Genomic DNA, 15,490 nt, shown 5'->3' on the forward strand with positions numbered 1-15,490 from the left:
GTTTCTGATTAAATAAAGCAGTAATTGATGTCATAAAATCATGAGTATGTTTTGATTTAAAGGTCAGAAGCTACAGCTTACATAAATTTTAAATAAATATCACAAACATGACATGTAAATTAAATAGTTTTATATATACTGATTTATTCATTAATGTGTAATGTTATATTTTTTAAACAAATTATGAGCTCTAAAAGACTTTCTGAATTTTTACAACTATTTTGCTTTAGACCATCTGCAAATGTTAAATCTTAAAATAAAATGCTAAGGTTACCACTGCATCTTTCTGAGAAAAAAAAACTATGCAGCAATTGATATATAGTTTATTTATAGTTATTTTCAAAGCTTCAATGTACTGTCATTATAAAAGAAATTCATTATTGTTTATTTAATTCTAACAAATAAGTTTTTGTTAAAAACTAACCAAAAGTAAAAAATAATTTTCTTATAATTTCCACACAGGAGAGACTTGGTGTTTCCAAACAAAAGGAAATATATCGGTATCAGCATCGGCTATTGGCCAAAATGAGTTGAAAAATATTGGCATATCGGATATCGGCAAAAATCCAATATCGTGCATCCCTAGTTATAATACTGAATTTAATTTAATTTATTTTGATGTTGAAATATGTTCTCTAATCTCAGTACTGTTTGTTTATGGGCAGGTTATGGAATCTGTCACGGCATCTTTCAGTTACGAGTGAAACGCAAGGCGGCGGTCTGAGGTTCGCAGTTCCCCGCCGAACATCAGCCCTTTGCCGGCTCAGATTTCGGCAACACATACATACCGGCATGAGAATCTACACTATTTCGGTCAAAAGGGATTACAGAGAATGGTTGAATACACTTGAATTAAAATTTTATTTTTAAATGTTACATTTTTTATTTCTAAAATGCTTGTTAAACAAGTTTAAATATATGTAATATTGTAAACTGCTGTATTCACCCAAATAAATTACATTTGTCTTATATTTTTGTCCATGGTTGTTCTTGCTTACTAATAAATGTTCATCTTTTCCTTATTGCTGTTGCCTTTAGTAACGCTGTGTGTGATTTTTTCATTTCCAGCCAGCAATATAGTCATTTTTAAACAACAGTTGAGTTAAATAAAACAACCCAGCATGCTGGGTAAAAACATTTAACCCAAACAGCTGGGTCGAAATAACCCAGCATGTGTTCTGTCCGAGCAGCAACCTCCCGCTCTCAGGAAGTGACTAAAACTGCAATTCGTCAACTGGCCGCAAAAGGGAGTCAATCCCATAGACTCCCCATGTTAAAATGCACTTTACAAGTGCAACTTTACAGCAGAAAAAAACATGTTTACAGCCTGGTTCAAAAAATTATTTTGGTCTATATAGCTAATTTGCAATGGTTGTTTTTAAATCAGCATTTTTTTTTAAGAGTATGTGAGTTTAGGCATGAAAGTCATGTGATTTCATATTTGAATGTTCATAAACTTCTATTAATAATGTTCATGAACATCTATTAATAATGTTTGCTAATGAAAGTCATTGTAAACTGTAACCAATATCTTTTTTTGTTGTTTTAACTCAAAACCCTGGAAAAAGTGAGCGCCTGTGTGTGCTTATGTTGTAATATTACGGTCTTAAACCCTGTAACACTTTATATATAGAAAAATTATTAAACTAATAAGGTCAAAGAACCTAAAGGTATACTTTCAAGGGGTAGAAATGACTGAGTCCAGAAAACAATCCCGGGCAAAATTGACAAAAACAACACATAAAAAGGAAGGAGAGCAAAACCTCATTTAAAAAAAGCTGAGCGATAAGCAGCAGTCTTGCAAACATCCACACTGCTCAGTCTGCTGTATGTTAGTTATTTCCTCATGCTGGTGGGGAGCTCAGCACTGCAAATGATCAAAATAAGCCTTAAAACTATTTTTATTTTAAAATTACTGTCCTTAATTAAATTACTCTATAATTACAGACAATGTTTACGGGGCTAGAAAAAGAAATCTTTTAATATTTTAAATGTTAACTATATATCTAATCATAATAAATTGAGAAACATGTTTATAAACAAAGTGCTCATCTAGAATTCATTTCAGACTGTTTGTTACCGATTTTTTTAAATAAAAGAATTTCCTCTGAAGAGGGTGTTCGGTCATACCTGAAAGAATAGAGATGAGTGCAGGATGACATTAAAGGATTTTATCTTTTATTATGCACCATACTGCTGCAATAACAGACTATCCTCATTCCTTTCCTATCAGACACACCCATTTACACTCCCTTATGTTCAACCATACTATACGTACTATTTACAATAAGGGTACGTATAGTATGGAGTGAAATTGACAGAAGAAAAAAATTAATATATATATATTTTCTTTTTTTACTTTGCGTTGGTACCTTGGCTGGTTTAGGCCTGTCATGGACAGATGACTCCCGGAAGTTTTTCTATTTTTATATTCTGTGTGATCATTAGTTTACAGAAGTGTGAGAAATTAACTTTTCCATTTCCCCCCGACCTCACCCCCAAATTGATTTCCAGGGGCATTTTTTCTTCTAAGGGCAATTTTTTCTAACCTTTTTAAAAGTATGTGTCATCTTTTATGTCCAATTCTTTCATTTATTGTTATATCATATTAAAATAATAAGACATTATATAGGGATGTTACCTATCAAATTAAACCAATGCCAACAAAAGCCATATTTGTACTGCATCTGAAATATAATTTAGATGGATTTACACAAACTGTTTAATGCAGCTCAGAGGTCCATAAATAATACTATGAGACTAATGTTTTAAAAATCAAATTTAATATTAAAATATAAAATACTGAATGATATTTTTAAAGATGAAACTAAATCTACTAGCAAACAGTGGCAAGTCCCTGTCACAATGAGCGAGTCATTGAATCATTCATTCTAATGATTCACTCAAATCAGCTGACACATTCAGAAATGAAGTGTGACTGTGTTGATGAATGGGTCATTGAATCATCCACTCAATGATTTGTTAAAAACTGCAGATTCATTCAGTAACAAAACACCGCTTTGTGTTGCGCTGAGATGCACAATGGTTCTGCTCCGCTTTGTTTGGAACTATTTTCATAGGCAGTGACAATGTCCACTCACACATCATTAAAACAATTACGATATTGTCGCAGACTATCACACACCCCTAACTGACAACAAGATCAATGAGCACTATTAAGTGTTCAAAATGGTGCTACTGATCTGCACTCTATCTCTCTGAAAATCCCTCTACCAAACCTTATATCATCGAACTAAAGCATCAGAGCTGCTGTGTGTGTGTTCGCTATATTGCTTTATTAATATCTAGCACTGCACCGATGTATCAGAGCTTGCTAAATTTACCCACAGGAGCTATTAACTGGTGTGGCAGGCAAAGGGAGTAAACAAACTCATCACTTATCCACAAGGCCAACCAGCACTCTGCCTGCACTCTTAGACAATCCATAGAGACTGTGGCGCAGGTTCTGAATGCATCAGTGACCCTGTTTTCAGCACACCACTAGCGTATGGCACTCTTCAGTAAACAGTAGACAAATTAAGCGCTTTATTATATACACCACAGGAGCATGTGGGGATGTGTCTCTTGAGTCTGTGTGTCTTTGACCTCTACTGAGGTTTGATGAAGTATGCTCTTAGATCTTCTCATCTACACAGATTCTTGGCTTACACATTGCTCTAGTTCTCTATATACAAATAGCCACTAGGCAGTACATATGTAGGCATTTCCCATCATGCATCTGCATTCCCAGCAGGATACAGTAATCTAGGTCATGGAGGAGGTCTCTTGTGATGCAAACGGCATCTTCAACACAGTCTTAAACTAAGAGTCCTATACAGTTTCTAAGAGGCTGACTATGGAAAAAAACAGCTCTCATAGTTCATTTATGCAGACTGAAGAGGTCTTTAGTGTTCTAGAGAAACCTAAGAATAAAAGCACATGCCGTTCTTCATCACTCACTCTGTGTAGCAGTTATATGCACACCTGTGTAGCCCCTGAGGTGCAATCTAGATGGTTTTACATACAACGAGGCAAAAAGTAAATTCACAAAATATAAGACCATAATGTAATGCACAGCTCTAACCTTATGTTGAACTCAACCACACCCTGCTGGGAGTTTGTCTTTTACCCCTCGTTTGGCTGTTTCCATGGCTGTCAGCCAATTGCAGCACAGGCAGCTAAGAGGCTGCAGCTACACTTTTACATTGCCAACATCAGCAAAGGGAGAAGGTGTAGGGGCTTCAGCAAGCAGGAAACTGAACCTAACATCCTTTGTTTGAAAGCTGCTGCGGATAATCATGCTTTCAACAGTATACAATTAAGGCTATAGTTTGAATCAATAAGTGGAAAATGAATGGTGTGGTACCTAAAAGCTGTTTTGCAATTAAGTTAAAAGCAAACAAATCAAACATTCTAACAACTAGCTTGTAAAAAAAAGTCAATTTAGACCACCAACAGTTGACTTTTCATGTTACATTGTTATGGTGGAGTCACGTTTACCATTGTTAGCTAAAATTTTGAGAACAAAATCCTGCCATTTCAATAGGAATCCTTGCGAACGGGAGTTTTGAGTAAGGACGAAAAATGCCCCCACTTAGATTTTGCATCAAGTTCAAGTTTGTTATGTGAACTCGCTGTGCTGCTTGGTTTGAAAGTGACTTCTGTGTGTTTCTTGCATCACTACAGTAATGAAAATGGACCTTTCTTGTCTGCAAAATTTTGTCCAAATTTCACTAATGCAACCTCACCTTTATACAGTTGCAACTTTCATGTTTCCCTTTTAAACATCTTGGAAAAGATCTGGGACAATGTGTGCAGTTCAAGACCATCACAATAGTTGCAGAAACTAAACTTCTGGCTAAAGCAATGTTATAATCACAAACCACCCACAAAATCACAGTGTTGCTATCCCTGAAGCCCAAAGTCTTTTCCACATTCTGCTCCAGCTTGCAGACAGTCCGAGTTCCACGTACAGCCCAATTTTTGGGTAAGCGACTGAGCGCTTGAAAAGAATGGTCCACTAGAATAGATCATCAATATGTTCTCACACTCAGAGTATACTTTGAAAGGCTTGCATGCCCAATTGAGACATAAGATAAAAAATGAAGTATACCTCATAGTCCTCCTATCTGCTGCCTACTGCTGAATAAAATGTGTGTGCTCTTTTCACTTTATAGACAGGTACTAGGATACTGAGATTAGGCTCTCACCCAACAACAATGACAATATCACATCAAATAAATAAAAAAATAATTTAAACCTACAAGACAGACTGGAACACACCTTTTTTTTCTCTATAATCCATATCAGTACAATCACATTTTACTTTATTTAGTGAACCAATCAGATCCCTTCTACACTACAGCAAAACAGGATATTAATCAGATGTCATCAAAGGACGGTAATCATGACTAACAATCTGCTTTCTGCTGAAAAATTCAGTTTGGGGACACATTAGACTCGTATTACAGAGGAAAACGGAAATATGAGCATACACATACATTTGACAAGGTGCTTGGGTTACTAGGTAGTTGTAATGATTTTATATTGATTTATCAGTGAATTAAAAAAAAAAAAACACAGGTAGGGGCTGCTAAAGCCCTCCAAAACTTGACACTGTTTACCCCAATTACACATATAAGATTTGCCTGGCACCTGAATACCATGAGGATTCTTCTAGATAAGGTTAGCATGGTAGTTAGTGATTACTTGCGCTGTGATAACCTAATAATTACTCAGATGATCCACATCTGTAGAGAAGGCAGTAAAAGACTATTTTGTTGATAAACGTAAAATGTTGTGGGTTAAATGTGCTAAACAAGGTTAATGTTTAATGATACAAAGCTTCCTTTAGAGCTCATTTGTGATCTCAGAGCAATTCACCTGCAGAGTCTTAGTGCTCATGACAACACACTGATTTTCTGTGAAAAAAAAACAGATTCTGAAAAGCACAAAAAAAAAATGACCTGATGTACTGAAGTCTTTGCAAACAATTATTTATTCAAAAATGTTGCCTAAAAAAACAATTCTCATATTTAAATGGATGTGCATCCTTCCCTGCTTTAGTTCCTACAAATATGGAATAGTGTTCAAAACTGAAAAAAAAAAAAAAAAGAGCAATAAAAACTTGCAATGAGCAACTAGAATGAACAACTACAGCATTTGTATGTTTTCAGTGTCGCCAAGCATCAAATACCGAGACCCTTTGAGATCTGAAGGAGGGACACAAAACTGTCAATAATGATTTAGCATTACTGAAACTATTAAGCCACCATTAGGCTGAAAAAACAACAACATTCTCTTAACGAGCAAAAGCGCATCAGCATCATAAAACTAATAGTTGCCATTAGTGCATGGAGAAAAAAATGTGCTCTTCAACAGAGGATTGACAAAAGCCTTGTCACACAATAAAGTTCTGTTTTGAAACTGTTCTGTAATGAAAACTCGTTGTTTGCCATCTCAAACAGAGGTATTGTACTTAAAAAGCTAAATGATCAGTGAAACAGCAAACAGCACAGCATGAGGCACAGACAAGTGTATCTGCACTGTGGATATTCCCATCCACAGCTTTCCAAAAATTAACCCCATTATAGATCCCCGGCAAGGCTCTAGGCAGCCCACAATACCTCTCTCTCAGAAATGAACAAATCAAAGACTTTCACACTAGTGTTACGAACCAAGATACTGTACGTACTTTTCAAATGGAGTAGGTTGTTTCAAAAAATACTATAAACACAAAAGCTATAAGAATCAAACTGATGCCTCACTATGTGAACCATAAAAATAATATAACAGAGACCATATGCATTGTTTTGACTCGAATGAATACTTACGGGCATCATTTTTGCTTGTGTCAGAGGAACATTTGGTCTTCAGCTTCACTTTGCCTTCCACAACATCCACAAGGTCCAACCCGAGATCACAGCCCTCTGTACATCAGGAAGACAACTTCATTTGCACTATCACTGACACATGAATGTCCACACCAACAAACACAGGCCACGACTCTGTGCATCCTGTTCTTTTACTTTAATTGGGCGCTTTATCGTTACAAGCAACATCTTCTTTAGCTGACCAGAATTAAAGAGAAGCTTTAAAAGACTCGCTAAACTGGAATAACCACTGTCTGTGAAACGGCAAATGTTTGATGTTTCTACACACCCGCTGAGACGCCGTAACTCATTCTCTCCTCACTATGCTTATATATAACGTTATCGTGTTTTGAATAAAAACTAAGAGCATTTAAAGACGTTGGTTTTAAGAAGGTCTTTAACATCTACGCCCTGTTCGTTTTAACACGCTTCTCACATCTGTTAGCCAGTTAGCACGAACAGAAAAACATCTATCTGTGCAGTAAATGTTAACAAACATTGAGAATACACACCGGCGGTGGATAAAACTACTTGTACTCACTTGTCACGTGTAGATATATGCCATAATCTTTTAGAAAAGACACATGAGGTGTTCCTCGTATCCTTGCGGCATGAAAGCAGCAGAGTATCGATTAACTCGCCAGATAGCTAAATTAGTTAGCCTGCTAGCCGAAGCCAAGTAAAACACTACCATACGCGAAGCGAATGGGAGAAAACGAAATCAGAACTCGCGTATTCCTCTAAATGTAGTCGTATATTGGTGTAATCGCTTTTAAAGCACCAAAATAAAAGCAATACAAGTATAGCAAAACAGCCCGAACTGGCTGAGGCGAATTCAAGTAGGTCGCGCTGTTGTGTTAGATGATAGCAAGCGCAGACCTGGAATGACAGGAATGTGGAGCTTAGTGATTTATGGATGTATTCATGTGTAGTCATTAAAGTCTCCAAGTGATGAAAACCAGCTAGGTATAACACGCCCTTAGCTTGTCGATGAATCACATTATTTCTTAGGAAGCTTTAAAGTCATTTTCATTTTAGGAATGGTTATTTGCAGGTGTCCAATGATGGCAACATGGAATATGTATACGCGTATTTCAGATGTTCAACATTGTGCCACTTTCACTCAAGTCGTTTCCAGTAATTAATATATATTGTATTGTATTGTACTGTATGGTATCATTTCAAATTGTATGTTTAAGATGAAAGAGTTCTCTTGTGAAAGGGTTAAAGGACTTCACATTTGTTTTAAATCTGATGGACAGTCCTTCAACACAAACTACTGATCAATAACATGAACTGCATTTCATTAACTAACCTTAACTAAACATAAGGCATAAAATTTGTCTAGAATAAAAACAGTGTTCTATAACGTCAAATGAAAATTTGGAGTGGAAATTTAACATCCGCTCAGAGAAAACACTGATTTGTGTCCAACAAACAATTGTATCTGATATTCAAGTACTGAAGTCATTCAAACACTTTTGGCAGGAGTCAGGACTGCTTTAATATTTTAAATCCACAAGTTAACAAATCAAACAGTTTCACGTTTGCTGATATGAATTTCGAGCAAGACAGAGTGAAAGACTACAAAGCAGTGAATTTTCCATAGTGTGATCCAAATCAAGCAGTTTATTGCTCACATAAAACAAAATACAGATATCCAGGTGAAGTTCTTCAGGGGAAGATTTACAGAGAGGACATGGGGAATGACGCTCCGGGGGTCCAATCAGTGGGCAGGCTCTGTGAGAAAAGGAAAGTCACATTTTACTCTGTTTTCTCTAAACTTTTCCTACCTAACACCTAAAACTCCCTTGCGGAGCGAAGTTTGGAAGCCTCTGGTTCAGAACTTTTCACTTTTGCTTTGAAAACTGTTAAAATACTTTATGAAAGTTTAAACTTTCCATGTTTCACCAAAGTTTGAGTAAAAATAATAACACCAAAACGGCTTACACTTACTTGACTGCACGGCTTTCTTCTTTCCTGCAAAACAGCAATATTATTGTTAATAATTTAATAATAACATTAACAAGCTCTTAAAATCAAGTATGTAGCCTTGTACACAACACCAAAAGTTTCGGTTTCTAAAATAGTGTAACAAACGGTCTATGAATATGGGCAATGCCCAGAAGATACTAAATTTAATGGCAAGAAAAATGTGCACCATAAAATGAATAAGGGTTTATGACATTTAGACAGCATGCACACTACTACAGAGCTCTTAAACTTGACATCTCACCTCCATATGACAGTTTGTAGTACATGAAAGTCATGATTCCTACACCAACCCACATCTCCTGGTATGCTTTGGTGTAGTAGGGGGCCACCTTAGTCCACCAGCCAGCGAATGCACCACCTGCCATCTAGTGATCACAGCATAAAGATGCATGAACATTTGTCTAAAAGGCGTCAAAAACCATGTAACATTAATTTACCACTACAGAGCCCCGCACATGGCATGCAGGAAAAAAATAGTAGGCTAAATCGTGCACACGATTACCATTTCGTTACCTCGATTTATAAATTGTGCACACGATTTACTAATTCGTCCCCTCAATTTGCTAAGTCGTGCACACGATTTATATAAATCGAGAGAACGAATTAGTAAATTGTGCGCACGATTTAGCAAATCTAGGTAACGAAATAGTAATCGTGTGCACGTTTTTACTAATTCGTTCCCTCAATTTGCTAAGTCGTGCACACGATTTATATAAATCGAGAGAACGAATTAGTAAATTGTGCGCACGATTTAGCAAATCTAGGTAACGAAATAGTAATCGTGTGCACGTTTTAGTACATCGAGGGAACGAATTAGTAAATCGTGCGCACGATTATTTTTCTTGCATGTCATGTGCGGGGCTCCGTATACCACACACGTTTGAACATGCAAGTTTGAGTAACACGACACAAACAGTACTTTCAAGGACATTACTCAAACATTCAAGGACCAGTTCGTGAATAAAAAAACAACACTATTAGACTTGAATATAAGGAGTCTTTAAGACAGTGACCAAAAAAGTGCAAACACATTCTCGGTAATTCACTGTCGCATTCATGCCAAGCTCGGTTGAGTTTAAAGATAACGCGTCTCTTGGAAGGCGATAAGAACAACAGCTCTTTTCACCGTCTAATATAGAAACAACATTCTCGCAGAGGCTGTGGAAAAAAAAAAACACGCCTCGATTCATGTGGACCATTCAGGCGTCAAGCTTGAGTCATTAACCAATGTTGATTAATTTAAGGCGCTCAGCAAGGCCTTGACATTTATAGTTCAATGTCCGAAATAAATAATGGCTTAAAAGACAGGGAATCTTCTTGAAATAGTCAGTGATTATTTAAAACAGGCCAACTGAAAACATATAAAATTGATCATAAGAAAACATTCTCACCTCTAGAATGTAAGTGCACTGGACCACTCAGAGAAGGTCACTGTTCAGCGCTAGCTCAGTTCGAGGAGACAGCGGAACATCTATGTAGGTTTCCGCTTTGTAATTAAAAGCACCGGCACCAAAATAAAAGTCCACGTGTGAGGGTAACGCTTACATTTATTTTTCATTGTCCTCATTGTGTCTCCTTTAGACAGACTTAAAATTTGATTTTTAATTGGATGAAAATCAATTTAAATTAAATATTAGCATTTTATAAAAACATTAGCACCACACAGTCTCTTACTTTGCTCTAAAAGTAGATATAGTTAGATAGATAGATAGATAGATAGATAGATAGATAGATAGATATGTTATATTTTCTTTGTATATTATATCAAAAAAGTTTTAAAAAATCAGAACGAGAGGATGAAAACCAAAGAATGTGAGATGCTAGAAGCAACCTGGTCTGAAAAACAAGACCAAAGTCACTTATAAAAATTGACTTGGCAACACTGGTGTGAGAAATAATTACTATAAAAATACAAATTAGGTTTTGTTCAAATCAAATTTTCACTGACAATGTACATGGAGAGAACAATAAAGCTTGCAGTGTTCACAGAAGCAAACTAAGCTTGTTACACAAAAGTATCAGTATTTTTTTTCCTTTTTTCTGTAGAAGAGGTAACAACAAAAGTATAAGCAGAAAATGTGATAAGACAATATTTATGCTATATATACTATATTTGGTTTTGCATCTGCAGGCTTTTGTGGTAACAAACACTCCACAGAAGAGAACTTCACTTTATCTAGCCCTATAGTTATTCCGCAGTCAAGAGATAATTACCAAACCTATACTTTGTTTGCCACTTTCAGTCCATGCTACATGATAAACGCAGTTCTGTCACTATATGATAAAAGACAAGTAAAGATTTTAACTGTTATCAAAAAAGCATGGGAGAGGTGAGAGTGCTATTGTTGGTAGTTCATGGGTACATGCAGCAAGCAGGACCACTGATGCGCAAAGTCAGTGGTGCAATCCTTTCCCCTCAGGCTAATCTCTGCTCTGTAATCCAGAAATATAACTCTGAAAAAAAAATGACAGATTAGGTTGGATATCTGGGTTGACTGCTCTGGGTGTATGTGCTTATGTGTGTGTGCTACTTTTAGTTTGATCAGTCATTAGCTGTGTACTCTGGAAAGCTACATCACAAAAAAAAAACGTTACTGTAAATAGAAACAAATGGGCACAAATGCAAAGGCAAATGTTAGTTTAGACAATAACATTAAAGCAATAGTTCTAAAGACATTAAAATATCAGAATGAAAATTCTGTCATTATTTACTATTGTACCTTTTATTTTGTCTATAAAACACAAAAGTAATTTTTTTTTTTTGAAGAATCATTATGCAGTTCTTGTTAACAGTTCATAGTAACCAGTAGTTGTCAAGCTCCAAAAATGGCAAAAAAAAGAAAAAAGAAAAAAAAAACACCATAAAACAATTAAAAAGTAGTCTTTCTGACTATAACTAGACACAATTTAATAATAATAATAATAATGATAATATTTATATAATACATTTTTAAAAATTATTATTATGATGTTGACAAATTTTTTATTGAAAAAGTAGCTACTTCATGTCATAAAAATCAGTTTTGTTTTTCATCTTATCGATCAATTACAAAAAGATGATGGCTCATCTTCCAAGTTTTAACATCACATAATACATCCTCATGTTAATTACTTTTAATAATTCTAATTAACTGGAGCAGAGGATTAGATTTTTCAAACTGGAAAGACAGAAAATGGTTGCATTGACTTTTCAAGCCAATCTCACTAGGAAACAATGAGGTGGCGATTTCATATGAATTTATAGGTGGTGATTTGTATGAAAATGCATTATTATTAGTACATTAAAGTATTACTATAAAAGTAACCATCTATGGGATGCAAGCAGATCATACAAAAACATACAAATCAGATTGTACCAATTCTTAAGAATTAGCCACTAATTTGACAAAACATAAAATTGTTATGAATTGCCATGAGAAGGTGTTGGACTTCTACAATTAAGTGTCTCACAATGTGGTGCTGTAGGCCTCATAAGCAAAAGGGCAAAAGGGCAGACTCCAATCTCTGTGGATAGAGTAGGGGCAGGCGGCACGCAAATGTTTATCCACATAACTAGAAATAGTAGGAATTTCCTCCCTGTGCTTTCCTGTCTCCTCTGATAAAGAATTAGATGCATTTCCAACAATACGATTTCTGTCATTACTCTCTGTAGGTGGACTCGGAGCAGAAAGAATTGTTGATGGAGCTGAAGGGGCTGGGCGTCTCTGTATGCCGTCTTCCTGTCTCCTCAGGAAGTCTCTAAGAACTTGCTTGAAGACACCCACCAGTTCCCAGGGAGGAATGTCATTGTGGGCCAAAAGATCATGAAGCCTTGATGGAGCACAATAAAATGTTTAGTAAAATATTAAAGCAATATCACACAAGCACAGTAATCACAGCTGTGCTGATGTTTAGTTTAACAGCATAATTGTGAGTGAGTAATGTTTTCATACAGAGCTCTGCACATGATGTGGGGAAAAATAAAATAAAACAAGATACTGTGGCCACTGATTAAGAATTTGTTCCCTTATCTAATTAGATTTTCCCTTCATTTTAGTTAAATCCTGGACAAGATTTCACTAAATTAAAACAAGGGAACTAATTAGTACAATGTGGCCACGATTTACCTAAAATGAGGGAACAAATTAGTAAAGTGCAACAAATCATGAAGTCTGGGGAGCAAAAATTCTTAGTTTGGGGCCATAAAATCTATTAAGCAATTTTCATTTTTGACTGTTTTGTTTATTTTCACTTTGCAACCATCTCCGAGCAACACACAATATTGATTTATCTTCTCTGAATGAATTAAGGTGTTTGAATGAATTGGTTGAGTGAATGATTCAATGACTAACTAATAAAGACTAAGAATAAATCAGTGTGTTTGCGCGCATCATTTGAGCAATTGATTCAAATGACTCAAGTTAAAGTCATTTGTCGCCACCTACTGGCATAATCATGTTACATGCATAAAGTGTCACGGAAAAATCCCTACATCTGTCTGGAGCGCACAAATGGACAAAATCATGAAAATAATTTAGCACAATTTTTTGGCTTCTAAAATGTGCTGTCATATTCTCGTGTACTTAAAGGGCTATTCACCTAAAAATGAATGTTCTATCATTTAAAAATGCTGTCATTATTACTCACCCTCATGTTTTTAAGCTGATATGATAGAATGTTCATTCTTTATTTTTAAAATAGTGAATGTCAGCCATTAAAGAAGACAGATTTTTATATTATATGTGATTTTTTTTAGAGCATTCGAAGACCATTTTAGAGCATTTATATAGGATTTAAAGAACATTTGAACAATATGTAGAAAGTGAAGCAAGCAAGGCAAAACTGAGAGACCTTTTTTACCTGGAAAGTACAATGGCAGTGTGTGAGGGTGGGATGCGACCACAGAGGCGCTCTAGCTGGCGGTGTTCAGAAGCAGGTATAAGGGCAAGCAGGATTGGGTATGCTGGGGGGTGACGGTATCCCAGAATGCCATGGGAGATGCAATACTGAAACTCCTCCTCTTGAACTTGAAGTACTCTTTGCTCCAGCTGCCAAAGCATCTCACGTAGCAACGTCCGACCTGGGCCTCCACATCCATTTGTGTGGGGACAACCTACGAAAGGCATGGCTGGACTGCAGTGTAGGAGCAATAAGAAAGAGTGTTGGTGTAACAAGTGGATAAAGTGCTGTATCCCGAAGTGACTTTCTTCTTTATGATCATCCTCTATAAATGAAATGTGACTTTTCATAAAGAGCTTGGTCTTCAGTAGACAGTCTTTCACACTGTATTACATCAAGCTGTGTAGTCCACATCCTGAACTGGCAGTGAAGTTAATTCATCACCATAGAGTTCCCCCTTTCAAGCTAATGCTAGCATCTGCAGGACAGTCATGTTTGTTTTATTTTATTTTTATTTGTCAACCAGCACATATAACTTTGATTATGATGGGTAATTATTTGAATATGCAGTGGTAAACAACTGAGTCATGTTGAGAAAGGCTCAAAAAGCACTTATGTTTGAAAAGGCATGTTAAAAACAAGCTAGCCTATTTGACGGTCAGGCATAAAATGCACTTCACATTAATTTAGCATAGTATTACAAAGCACTTGACATTTGCAGGCAAATTTTTAATCATGCCCTGATGGGGGGAAAAAAAATAATAATAAACTAAGATGCTAGTTGTGTTTCGGAAAATGGTGGCTGGTTTCTAGCTGGTCCAAGCTGTTCATTAAAGGTAAAGGTTAGCAGACTGACCAGTAATCTTGTTCCAAAAACAAGCATAACCAAGCTGGTTTGACCAAGATGGTTTGTTGGTGGTCCAAGATGGTCTATCAGCTTGAACTAGCTAGCTAATCATCATCCTGTGCCAGTTAATCAGCTTGGACCAGCTACCAACTAGCTTAAACCAACTAAAATGCTTCAAAACAGCATTGTGTGTGCCCTAAATAAAATAAGAAAAGTCAAAATGGGACTAGAGATATATACAAATGGTGCTCTGAGAAAGACTGTTGAGGAGATAGATATACATGAATTGAATGGACAGGTACAGAAGAGGACAAAAAGCCGGGCAAATAGAAACAGGAGGAAACAGACAGAAAGGTGATGGATGGAGCAGAATTTAAAGGAAATGATTCACCACAAAGGATAGAGGTTAGGTTTAACAACAGAGGTGAAGAATACAATGGAAAAACAAAAACTGACATTTAAAAGGATATTTTTACCTTGTGGGTCTTAGAGGTCGAGGTCCATGATGCTTTGACTCCATCTGGTACCACCAAATTGCATTAGGTTATGCAAATAAAAATATGTAAATGAAGCCAGATATAGAATGAAAGGATACAGACAAAAATGGGAAAGATGAACAGATAGTATGAGGAAACAGACAGAAAGGTGATGGATGGAGCAGAATTTAAAGGAAATGATTCACCACAAAGGATAGAGGTTAGGTTTAACAACAGAGGTGAAGAATACAATGGAAATTACAAAAACTGACATTTAAAAGGACATTTTTACCTTGTGGGTCTTAGAGGTCGAGGTCCATGATGCTTTGACTCCATCTGGTACCACCAAATTGCATTAGGTTATGCAAATAAAAATATGTAAATGAAGCCAGATATAGAATGAAAGGATACAGACAAAAATG

At 36.1% G+C, this 15,490-nt stretch overlaps 3 protein-coding genes across 5 annotated transcripts in view; all 3 read right to left on the minus strand.

Annotated features, from left to right (window-relative positions):
- ppp1r13bb (protein phosphatase 1, regulatory subunit 13Bb) overlaps positions 1–7,774 on the minus strand; it is a 70,001-nt gene extending 62,227 nt beyond the window's left edge. Inside the window, exons 1-2 of one of the 2 annotated variants that reach the window (XM_016525472.1) lie at positions 7,414–7,774; positions 6,834–6,929 (exon numbers count right to left, since the gene is read on the minus strand). In XM_016525472.1, the coding sequence (XP_016380958.1) occupies positions 6,834–6,842 (9 nt within the window). In that variant the 5' untranslated portion in view covers positions 6,843–6,929; positions 7,414–7,774. Of the gene's footprint in view, positions 1–6,833; positions 6,930–7,161; positions 7,250–7,413 lie in introns of those variants that run through there. The other variant, XM_016525473.1, reaches the window with a different exon arrangement.
- Positions 7,775–8,471: 697 nt separating this feature from the next.
- atp5mj (ATP synthase membrane subunit j) lies at positions 8,472–10,356 on the minus strand. Its single transcript, XM_016525503.1, has 4 exons — positions 10,259–10,356; positions 9,109–9,232; positions 8,829–8,852; positions 8,472–8,612 (listed from the first exon to the last, which is right to left on the minus strand). The coding sequence occupies exons 2-4, from the start codon at positions 9,230–9,232 to the stop codon at positions 8,599–8,601; spliced, it is 162 nt and encodes a 53-aa protein (XP_016380989.1). The 5' UTR covers positions 10,259–10,356; the 3' UTR covers positions 8,472–8,598.
- A 1,513-nt stretch (positions 10,357–11,869) lies between these two features.
- On the minus strand, positions 11,870–15,216 carry LOC107718437 (retinal degeneration 3 like). Of its 2 annotated transcripts, none has more exons than XM_016525506.1 (3): positions 15,069–15,216; positions 13,707–13,959; positions 11,870–12,677 (listed from the first exon to the last, which is right to left on the minus strand). In XM_016525506.1, the coding sequence occupies exons 2-3, from the start codon at positions 13,904–13,906 to the stop codon at positions 12,314–12,316; spliced, it is 564 nt and encodes a 187-aa protein (XP_016380992.1). In that variant the 5' UTR covers positions 13,907–13,959; positions 15,069–15,216; the 3' UTR covers positions 11,870–12,313. The 2 variants fall into 2 exon arrangements, with proteins under 2 accessions (XP_016380992.1, XP_016380990.1); XM_016525504.1 differs by having other exon boundaries at positions 13,707–13,979.
- Positions 15,217–15,490: the final 274 nt, after the last annotated feature.

The sequence above is a fragment of the Sinocyclocheilus rhinocerous genome, unplaced genomic scaffold (genome assembly GCF_001515625.1).
Source record: "Sinocyclocheilus rhinocerous isolate Xijiao unplaced genomic scaffold, SAMN03320098_v1.1 scaffold453, whole genome shotgun sequence".
Lineage (NCBI taxonomy): Eukaryota > Metazoa > Chordata > Actinopteri > Cypriniformes > Cyprinidae > Sinocyclocheilus > Sinocyclocheilus rhinocerous.

Bases quoted from the DNA above. Each gene is read 5' to 3' on its own strand.
- atp5mj (XM_016525503.1), bottom strand. From the start codon at position 9,232: ATGGCAGGTGGTGCATTCGCTGGCTGGTGGACTAAGGTGGCCCCCTAC. The intron at 8,853-9,108 runs GTGAGATGTCAA...GCTGTTTTGCAG, and splicing joins CTACAAACTGTCATATGGAG to GAAAGAAGAAAGCCGTGCAG.
- LOC107718437 (XM_016525504.1), bottom strand. From the start codon at position 15,112: ATGGAGTCAAAGCATCATGGACCTCGACCTCTAAGACCCACAAG. The intron at 13,980-15,068 runs GTAAAAATATCC...CCTACACTGCAG, and splicing joins CGACCTCTAAGACCCACAAG to TCCAGCCATGCCTTTCGTAG. The intron at 12,678-13,706 runs GTAAAAAAGGTC...TGCTCCATCAAG, and splicing joins ACTGCCATTGTACTTTCCAG to GCTTCATGATCTTTTGGCCC.